Genomic DNA, 11167 nt, shown 5'->3' on the forward strand with positions numbered 1-11167 from the left:
AGTCCTTTCTATTTTTTTCTTCCTGTCCTGCACACGTGCATAAGTAGTTTTACAAGCTGTCTCAGTGTTTTGTTAGAATAATGGAGACAGCTGAGTATAAGTACATTTATACAAAGTGTTAATTGGAGTTTAGCTATAAATGTCTATTCTCTCCTAACTACATGACAACACAATTCCACTCTCTCTAGACCAGAAACTTCCTTCTGTTGCTGACAGAATCTGGAGGATTTAGTGCAGAAGTCTCAACTGGGGGTACTTTTGTCCCCCAAGGGACATTTGGCAATGTCTGGAGACATTTTGGTCATTACCCTGTGGAGAGGGGGTGGGATGTATGTGTTACTGGCATGTAGTAAGTAGAAAGTCAGGCATGCTGCCAATGTCATATAATGCATGGGACAGCTCCCTACAACAAAAGATAACCTGCCTCAAAATGTCAATAGTGCCAAGGCTAAGCCATCACAGCCTAACAAAGCCCTAAGTGTAGGACTCTGGGTTGGGGCTTCTAATTATTATCTCCTTCCTGTCTCATTCAGCAAGTTTTATTTACATGCTAGAATTTAGTTGGTGCTATGGTCTATGTTGTGTCTCCCCAGGATTCATATGTGGAAATCTTAATTCCCAAGGTTTAATGTATTAGGACCTTTGGGAACTGATTAGATCAGGAGCACAGAGTCCTTATTAAGATGATTATGATTAAGATGAGTGCCCTTATTTTAAATGCCCCAAAGAGCTAACTCACTCTTCCACCATCGAAGACACAGTGTGAAGGAGTCATCCACAAACCAGAAAGCGAGGCTTCATCAGACACCAAATCTGTTGGCACTTTGATCTTGAACTTCCCAGTCTATAGAACTATGAAAAATAAATTTTTGTTGTTTGTAAACTACTCAGTTTATGGTATTTTGTTATAGCAGCCCAATTAAACTAAGGCAATTGGTCACTGCTACATACCTGAGTTTATATTATGTTAAGAATATTCATAAGACAGTGCTTCTGCCTATGGTGGACTTAGATTTTGGGGTGGGGTAATAACCCTACACATAACACAATTAACACAGAGTATATAAAAATTATCCACAGGATTCTACTGGCCTCAGAAATATGTAATCAAGCAAGCACAACATTGTCAGAGCAGCAGATATTTATTTTGTGGTTTTTTTTTTTTTTTGAGTTGGAGACTCACTCTGTTGCCCAGACTGGAGTGCAGTGGCTGCTCCTGGCCACTGCAGCCTCGACCTGCTGGGCTCTGGTGATCCTTCCGCCTCAGCCTTCCAAGTAGCTGGAACTACAGGTGCGCGCTACCACGCCCAGCTAATTTTTTAAATTTATTGTAGAGATGAGGTCTTGCCAAGTTGCCCAAGTCGGTCTCGAACCCACGGGCTTAGGCAATCCACTCACCTCAGCCTCCCAAGCACGGGATTACAGGCTGAGCTACCCGGCTAGATATTTGTTTTAATCAATTTTTCTCTAAAATTTTTTTTTAGTGACATATATAACTCCATTGTGGTTCCATTTTTTTGATATTTGGACTACTACTGTACATTCTTAGCCAATGAGAGCTAGTTTTCATGAATACATTCTGTACGCTCTTGCTAAACAGGGAATTCATTTACATATAGTAAAAGTTATCAGAGATTAAGGAAGGAAAAAATGGATGCAGCTGGCTGAGATAAATGTCACCTCTGTACTCCTCATCCATGTGTACACGTGCACCTCTATCATCACATGCATTTTAATTTTTTATCTTATTTCTATTCTCTAGATGGTGAGCTTTTTGAGAATGTTCCTTGAGCTCTTTGTTCCCTGTTGTGTCATTGGTGTCTAGTTTAATAGGTATATATAAGCCCTCAGTATCTTTGGCTGAGTTGATTTAGGCCAGTATAGTAAGCGAAAGCATCTTGAAGAAGTTAGAAATGAAGCTGGACCTTAAAGAATGAGTGTTATGTCTGGCACCAGCAAAATTTCCAGACTCTGTCCAGGGGACCCAACCTAGGTCAGGGGCTTAGAAGCCTCAGTGAGAGAATCTGCCATCTTCAGGGATGAGGAAGACAAGAACAAAGTTTAAAGAAAGATATAGATGAGAGAGAGAGAGAGAGAGAGAGAGAGAGAGAGAGAGAGAGAGAGAGACAGAGAGACAGAGAGAGAGAGAGAGTTATTATCTTTTTCTGTCTAGTCTGGAGAGGTTGGAAGGAGGACAGGAAAGAGGAACTTTTACACTGGGTTTGGTTTATGGCTTGTATAGTTTTAGGGTTCTATAATCAACAGAAATTCCAATGTAGCTATGCTCAATGTACTCTCTGAAACAAACAAGGTGTGTAGGAAGAGGTGCAGAGCTGCCCTCTGAGTACTCCATCCCAGCATCTCCACATTTTCACTGCCCCAGGAAGTCTCTGGAGTCCACCATGCAGGGCTTTTATGGAGGCTTCATTACATAGGGGTGATTGATTAAATCGCTGGCCATTGTTGAATACAAACTCTAGTCACTCTCTCTTCCAAAAGGTCAGGGTGTGGGACTGAAGGTTCCAACCCTCTAAGTACAGGATTAGTTCCTCTGGCAACCAGCTTCAGTCCTCCTAAGAGTCATCTCATTAGCATAAACCCAGGTAAAATTGAACTTATTATAAATATCAAGAGAAGCTCCTCTTATTCTTATCACTTAGAAAATTCCCAGAGTTTAGGAGCTCTGTGCCAGGAGCCAGGAGCAAAGACCATATACATATTTCTTATTGCATCACACACATCTATTAGCTTCTAAAGTTGGGGTACTGAACTTGCATTTCAGATAATTCAGATTCAGATTTCCATGCCTAAATGAATATACTCAAGAAAAAATTTAGCATATGTGTATAATAATATTAATAGTAGCAATGTTTGTAAATGCAAAAATGTAAGTCAACGCAGATGTCTATCAACAGAAAAATGGGTAAATTGTGCTAGTTTCATAAAATGGAATACTATTACTATAACAGTAAAAATGAATGACCCAAAGCTGCTATCCAGCAACATAAATATAACATAAATATATCAAAAATATAACACTGAGTGAGAGAAGCAAGTCGTAGAAGATACCATATAGTATGGTACGATTTGTACAATGCTTAAAAACAAGTAAACAAAGAAATACTGTTTAGACATTTTCACATACATATAAGAAGACTTTTTTAGGGGCACAAAAATGGAAATACGATGGTCAGGATGGTTGTTATCTCTGAGGGGCTGGCTGGGGAAATGAATTGGAAGAGCACATAGACAGACGTAACTTAGCAGTAGTTTTTCTGACTTCTCTGCTAAGCATTTAGAGTTCCCTTAAGAAACATAAGATTAGGCATGGTGGCTCACACCTATAATCCCAGGACTTTGGTTAGCCGAGGCAGGGCGATTGCTTGAGCCCAGGAGTTTGAGAACAGCTTAGGTAACATAGCAAAACCTCAACTCTACAAAGAAATCAAAAAATTTCTGGGCATTAGGGCATGCACCTGTAGTCCCCGCTTCTCAGGAGGCTGAAGCAGGAGGATCACCTGGACTCAGGAGGACAAGACTGAGGTGAGTTATGATTGTGTTATTGTACTCCAGCCTGGGTGACAGAGTGAGACTCAATTCAAAAAGAAAAAAAGAAAGAAAGAAAAAAATATACACACACACACACGTTTATCTAAATTATCTTAAAATCCCTTTGTATTTTCTGTCTTTACCTTATCTTAGAGGTAATATTACTTACAATGTAGTTCTTTCATTTATTGTGTATTTAGTATTCTTTTCTTTATATTTTCTTTATATTAAGTAACCATATAAACCTATTAAAGACTGCTCCCAGTATATTCCTATACTAATTCAAAATCCTGGAAGTAAAAAAATAAAATAAAATATATTGGAATGAAAACTCAATAGATGATATAAACTCTAGATTGAACACTATCAAAAAGAGAATTGCAAATTAGAAGAGCATACAGAGAAATCCACCCAAAATGTAGCACAGAGAAATAAAGAATTGAAAACATGAAATGCATTTAAGAAACACAAAGGATAGATTGAGAGAATTCAACATTTCTCAAAAGTCTTTGGTTGCTCTTTTATATATATTTTATCTTCCTTAGAACAAAATATCTTCAAGGCATAGACAACTATACACAGGGCCATGGGCTGCACCCATAGAATTCCTGACTCAACTTTGATCTCAGATAAATAATTATCTGCAGACAGATCTAGCACAGTATGTGGTAGACGTATACTATACCAGTACTCTGACAAGTACTATTAGTTTTTACCTCTGTATTTCTCATAATGTTAAAGGGATTCAATTTAAAGAAATTATCTCCTGTCTATTCTGAAATTGTCCTTTATATGTCTTCAGTATTGAAATGTCTTTCTTTTATTGAAAATGTTGCATTCAAAAATAGTAATTTTTAGACTGGGTGCAGTGGTTCATGCCTTAATCCCAGCACTTTGGGAGGCTAAGGTGAGGGGATTGCCTGAGCCCAGGAGTTGAAGGCCAGCCTGGGTGTTGTGGCAAGACCTCATCTCTACAATAAATTAAAAAATTAGGTATATGCCTGTAGTCCCAGCTACTTGAAAGGCTGAGGCAGAAGGCTCTCCTAAGCCCACAGATCAAGGTAGTAGTGGCCATGATGGTGCCACTGCACTCCAGCCTGGACAACAGAGTGAGACTCTAATTTAAAAAAAAATATTAATTTTTAAAATGTTCTTATTTAGGAAAGGAAAAATGTGTTTGTCAAAATTATAAAATTAAGACATGCCAAATATTGATGGCAAGAGGGCGCAGGAGCCCTGTTAACTGTTAGTGGGAATATAAACTAGTGCAGTCATTTTTTGAAAGTAACCTCACAAGATTCGATCTCTTCCTTTGTTTATGCCACAAATACTTAGCATGTGCTACGTGTTGTCACTGTTTTAGGTGATGCAGTACTGAACAAGAAAAATTCCTGCCTTCATGGAGCTTACACTGTGATGGAGAAAACTACTGCAGATGAATAAACACAATGTCAGGTAGTGACAAGTGCTATGAAGAGAAATAAAGCACCATATGGAGCCAGAGAATGATAGTGAGGGGATACTATTTTAGATAGTGTGCTTATTAACAGTCTCTCTGAGGAGGTGATATTTGAGTGGAGTGAGGAAGTGAAACTTGCAAAGATCTGGGAGGAGAATAAGAGTCTTTCAGGCAGAAAGAACAGCCAGTGAGGCCCTGGATTAAGACTAAGCATGGGATGTTCTAGGAACTGTCAAAAACACAGGGTAGCTAGATCAGAGTGAGTGAGGGGGAAGGTCATAGGAAGTGAGGTTAAGGGTCAGGCAGAGGCTCAATCTTTAGGTGTTTGGGTTCTATTCTCACACTAAAGTGCTCACTAAAGTGAGCTGGTGCCATTGTCATCACAGCAGCATTAACCCATTAGCCCATTATCATCATCATCACTGAGGATATTATAGCAACAGAATTCTTATCAAATGATGGCATATCTTGTTCAGAAGTTATGTCATAATAGGCTTCAAAAATTGTTCAAGTAATAAATGATAGTTGCTAAATTTATCTGCATAGTAAACAAGTGATTGAATTAGAAATTCTAGGTTGGGAGGGAAAGTCTTGGAAGAAGAAAAAGACTCAGTTTGGGAAAAGTTCAGAGGAGATTCCAGAATAAAGAAATATTGTGACTGGGTGTGGTGGCTCATGCCTATAATCCCAGCACTTTGGGAGGCTGAAGTGGGAGGATTGCTTGAGTCTAGGAGTTCAAGACCACCCTAGGCAACATAGCAAGACCTCATCTCCACTAAAACAAACAAACAAACAACAACAAAAACAACAAAAAACCCTGGGCATGGTGGTGCATGCCTGTAGTCCCAGCTTCCCAGGATGCTGAGGTGGAAGGATCCCTTGAGCCCAGGAATTTGAGGCTGCAGCGAGCCATGATCCATGCCATCACACTCCAGCCTGGGCAACAGAAATGTTGAGTGGGAGATTTTTCAAGTCAAATTCCAAGCACTGTATGCTATGAATACTACCAGTGATTCCAGAGATTTCCGGGGAAGACTATACAGCTTACAAATTTTTGGTGTAGTCAGGTTTCTTCTGAAGCCAGTAAAGGGACAGAGATCTGTGTTCTGGGTGATGAGAAGCCAAAACAGAATCAGCTTGTGCAGACTACGAAGATGGCAGGCAGCTGCATTGCATTCTTACTACGGAGGCAATTGTCTGGTGCAGAGGTCAGATCTCTGAGGCAAGTTGCGGATGTTGTGGGGCATCCCACACTGTCCCTGAGATGAGGAGTAAGGCAGTGAGTGTGTGTGGAAGCACAGAAGCATTGTGCAGCCTGGACACTACAAAAGCAGGCCGTTGATCATCTCTGCTCCCAGTGTCTGTTTCTTCTTTCCCTCCCCATACCTGGGCACCTTATCATATACCTCCCTACTTTTAGACCCATATGACACTTCTTTTATCAAAACCTATTCACAAAACAGTATCTGAAGCAGCAAGCATAATTTAAATGACCAGTCACATTTCCCTAAGAGGCATTTGCATTTAGTTCATTAATCTAAAATACGAAAGAATTCTCAAAGTGGAATTTCAGGCATCAGCAAGAGGGGAAGATACCATCTTAATGAGAGTTGACAGTGTCTGATAATTGATCTCCTTCCCACCAGAGTTCCAAGGAAAGAAGGTGCCCCTGTTCTAAACAGTCACAGGTGAGGACAGGATAGAGTCCAAGGAGACATACTATCAGGCTGGAAAATTCATTAAGTATTTACATGAAAATTCAAGTTCCCCATTGCTCAGGTATAGTCATGTGATTCAGAGAGCACACGAAGCAGAGCCTGGAGGTCAGATCTGAGAAACTTGCAAGGACCTGATGCAGTGACTTCCCCACCGCAGGTCAGGAGTCCTGGAACTGGGGCATGGCTGGGGAGGGGTTGCAGGGAAGCCTGGAAAGAAAGAAGAAAGGAATGAGTGAATGGAGGTGACACAGGGTGAGAGGATCGGAGTGGGTAGGAAAGAAGAGTTCCCTAATTTCTGAGAGTGCCAAGATTCCGGAAAAGGAGGAAAAAGAGGAAAGTATTGCATTTCTATCCTAGACTGGGGAACTAGATGACAGGGACACGAAGGGTGGTTGGTGAGTCATATCTTTCTGCCTACTCATTGCAGAAGGATGTGAGCTCAGGGTGCAGGCAACCCATCATTGACCTCACTAGGCCTCATGCCAATGTCTGTCATCAGGAGTGAGCAGAAAAAAGGCCTCAAGTGGGCCTTGAGGACACGAGTCTGTGCATTCCTCAGTTGAGGCTTGCGGGGCTGACTGGAAAGTGGGGAGAGGGTGGGATGGGAGTGGGATGTTGATGAGCATCTGAAGGTGGCAGCGTCACCTGCTGGAGCCTAGGGTTCTATAAGGCTCTCTTGTGTTGTGGAGGCACAAGTTCTGCAGACCTTCTTTACAGGAGTCAGGGCTAGCCTGAGCTGGGAAGTGGCTGTAGAGGTGGAAGACAGGACAAGGCCTGGCACTTGGGATACCCGGGGGTTAGCACATATTCAGCCTGTCTCCCGCTCTCTCCAGTCCACTGTCTTCAGGAATGGGTGGGAGAGGAAGCAGTGTCTCCTAGTACTTAGGGTCAGCCATTGGCCACCTTCTTTCTCTCCCCCCCATCTCATGCCAGCACAACTTCATTTTTTTGCAGCTGCCACAGGCACATCCAGCATGTGGGCCCTGACTGTCCTTCTGCTTCTGGGTGAGTCCCCAATGAAACAGCTGCAGCAGAAGGACTTTGTGTGGTGGAGAAGGAGGGTGGGCCAGGAGCCAGGGGGTGGGTATTCAATCCTCACATTCCAAGCTGTTCATTATCTATTTTCGGAGGGGTGAAGAAGAGGTGGCTTTCTCAGAGCTGGGGGAACCAGGGGGAGAAGAAGAAAAACAGGCTTCGAGACCATTTAATCTTTCCTATGGTCAAGAGTCCTTTTCTTTCCTCTCATCCCCAACATTCTCCTTCTCCTTCTTTCTTGTTTTGCAGTTTCAAGCAGTGGGCAAGCTGGTGAGTCTTACACATCCCTCCTCCCAATTTTCTACAGCTTCCTCTCTAACTCCAGTGGGTGACCTGCCTGGATATACCTCCTCACTTCCTGGCTGTACAGGGATAGGGTTCTCTTCCCACTCCTCAATTCCTGTGACTAAGTTTGCTTCTAGGCCCTTAGAAATGGGTACTGATTGATAAGACTGATAGTTTGTGACCCAATGAATGTGATCTCTCCTCCTGCAGGGGTGGGATAGTACATGGGCTGGGTCCTAGAAGCTGGGGTTTTCTAAAATTTCCCAAGCTCAGATTGCATCTTTGTGTACCTCACCTTGATTCTCTTTTCACACTGCCCACTCGTTCCCTCCCTCCCAGTTACCCTGGAGAAGCCCATATTGTCTCTACACCCACCTTGGACCACAATTTTCAAGGGAGAGCGAGTCACCTTGAGGTGTGATGGATACCACCCTCTACTCCTGGAGCTCCGGCCTATCAGCACTCTCTGGTATTTGGGCCACTTACCACTGCCCTCTCACAAGAAGAGCATTGAGGTGCAGACAGCAGGGGTGTATCGATGCCAGACACGGGGGGCACCTGTCAGTGACCCCATTCACCTCTCTGTATCCAATGGTGAGTGGTCTAAGCATGAGGGGAGGGGGAACGTGTGTCTCCACTGGTGATACTGTCTCTTCTGTGGGAGGGGATACTGGGTCACTCCCAAGGGGCAGAAAAGGAAGGCCACACTGGGGCCTATCTTGAGTCTCTGGAGTAAGCAGGGGCCGGAATGGTACTATATGAGAGGCAGTAAGGCACGTCTGGCCCCAAAGGCTCCCCTTTCCCTCCTGCCACAGTGTGAGGCAAATGAACAATTCTGTTTGTTTCTCAGACCAGTTCAGAAGAGCTGAGACTCTGAGGATCTGGATATCAGACAGAGAACTTGTGGGGGAGGGTTGAACAGGAAAGGACAAAGCAAACAGGAAATGCAAGTGCTCCTGGGCAGGCTGAGCACAGCTGGGGAAATTGCTCTTGATTGAACAGTGTGATGCTTCTCTGTGCCTCAGTGTCCGACTGGCAAAGTAGGAACAATAAAAGTATCTATTTCTTTGGCTGTTGTGAGGATTAAAAATGAATAATGATCAACTGTTAAATAAATAGCAACTGAGCAGAGTCCTTAATCACAATTTTATTACAGACATGTATACATGTGTACATAGGAGTCAATTGAGAAATTGACTCTAGAGATACTTGAAAAGTTTTACAGCAGGACAAGGAAAAATAACAAGAATTTATTCATTAAGGTACAGGATTGGCTATTTCATAGAGAATATTAGGTCATCTTAGCCTGGTGGGTATTCAGAATTTAAAGAGATCACTCAGTGTCCGATTAGCACTTACATACACTTGTGTTCATACTTTGCAGTTTCTTGGTTGAAGATTGTTAGTGAGGGCAAAAATATAGTGAGTACATAGTGATTACTGCTTACAGACTGAGTGCATACAGATTGTGACTATTGTAAAATTCTTTCTCAACGTACAACATCTGAAATGGCACCTAGTATGTGCTAGGGCTGTGTAAGTGCTTGGGTTAATATAGAGTGTTGTAGTAGATACCTAAGATTGTTCTGTATTGTCAGGAAGTTTTCTGAAGGAGATAAGGTCTAAGCCTAGATATGCAGAACAGGCCTCAGCTTAAACAGGTGAAGGAGGATCATCTTTGGCTGAGGAAATAGCCAGTGCAAAAGCCTTGGGCTCAGAATAGGGCCAATTTCTGAGCAGTCTGGTACTGATGGAACTACTGATGGAACTTAGCCTGTGTTGAGAGCAGGAGGTAGGAGGATAAAGAAGAAATGAGCAAGTGAGAATACTGAGATGGCACTGGAGAGGCAAGCAGGGCCGGGTCAGGAGGGCCGGAGTTTATACTTGATTCTTATGGGCAACACTCTGAGGCTGCAGCCAAGTCTTTGCCTCCCTGGTGCCTCATGAAAGACCAGTCTTCTTTCTTCCTCCACACTAAGCTTCAAATACATTTTGCACTATGAGGGTCCTGGGTGCCAACTGCTGGGGAAGGCCTGCCCACTCAAGAAAGGGGGCAGAAGCTGGTGGGGAGGGAAGGGAGAGCAGCTATGGGGGGAAGCAGGGAGGCCTAGAACGAGAGACTGAGAATGGGAGACCTCCAGGGCTGGATTTTCTGTGGCGCCGAGCGTGTCTGTGGTGTCTGCCTTAGACTGGCTGATCCTGCAAGTGCCCTACGCTCCCGTGTTCGAAGGCGAGCCGCTGGTCATGCGTTGCCGCGGCTGGTACGACAAGGTGGTCTACAAGCTCCACTACTACCACGACGACCAGGCCGTGCGCTACTTCCACTCCAGCGCTAACTACACGGTGTTGCAGGCGCGTGCCAGCGACAGCGGGCGCTACCAGTGCTCGGGCACCATGCGCATCCCGGTGGAGAGTGCTCCCATGTTCTCCGCCAAGGTGGCTGTGACCGTGCAAGGTGGGAGAGACCTGGGGCCCAGGAGGGAGGCAGGCGAGCACTGGGAATTCTGGGACAGGAATCAGGCAGGGAAAAGATGGTCGAAGATTCACTTGGGGGATTTCTCTGCCAGACCACGGACGCTGTCTCCTCTCCCCCGCGGTGAAGGAGCGCTCGTCCTGAAGCCTGCTTGGAGGCTGTGTCCCTTCCCCTCGACGCACACCCTGGCTTTTCACTCTGCTGGGCACCTTCACTTAGGGGCAGCTCTGACCTCAGCCTCAGTCAGAAGGGTGGTGGCAGTGGTAGGGGGCTCTGTGGACCGGGACGAAGGCGGGGCCCCCAGCGTACAGCGAAGCAGGGGTAGGGTCCCTCTTTGGAGGCTGAAGAATTCCAGCTGGGTGTCAGTCGGGATGTGACCCAAAGGTCATGGCCTGGTCCCACCTCCTTGGGCCTTTGCCCTCTGAAGAAGGCGGACTTTCCGCATCCCTCGTGGACTTGGCTCTCCCCTCCCTCCACGACCTCTTTCCATCCTCTCTTGGTCCCCGGGAGGGCGCGGAGCCCTCGCGGGAAACAGGAGAGGTCGCGGGGTCGAGGCGAGCTGGCTCTGGTTCCTCCCCGCCATATCCGCAGAGCTGTTCCAGGCGCCGGTGCTGCGGGTGCTGGGTGCGGAGGAGGCACGCGGCGGGG

The 11167-nt window shown here is 44.8% G+C and overlaps 1 protein-coding gene across 1 annotated transcript; it reads left to right on the forward strand.

The window, feature by feature from the left end:
• Positions 1-7032: 7032 nt before the first annotated feature.
• FCRLB (Fc receptor like B) lies at positions 7033-11161 on the forward strand (the record flags this gene model as incomplete). Its single annotated transcript, XM_008074711.1, has 6 exons — positions 7033-7121; positions 7681-7731; positions 8011-8031; positions 8386-8640; positions 10235-10501; positions 11111-11161. Coding segments are annotated over exons 1-6 (670 nt in total), but the record flags the coding sequence as incomplete, so codon positions are not given.
• Between the last annotated feature and the right edge of the window lie 6 nt (positions 11162-11167).

This window comes from Carlito syrichta, unplaced genomic scaffold (assembly GCF_000164805.1).
Source record: "Carlito syrichta isolate Samal-C Ts95f unplaced genomic scaffold, Tarsius_syrichta-2.0.1 Scaffold317098, whole genome shotgun sequence".
Taxonomy (NCBI): Eukaryota; Metazoa; Chordata; class Mammalia; order Primates; family Tarsiidae; genus Carlito; species Carlito syrichta.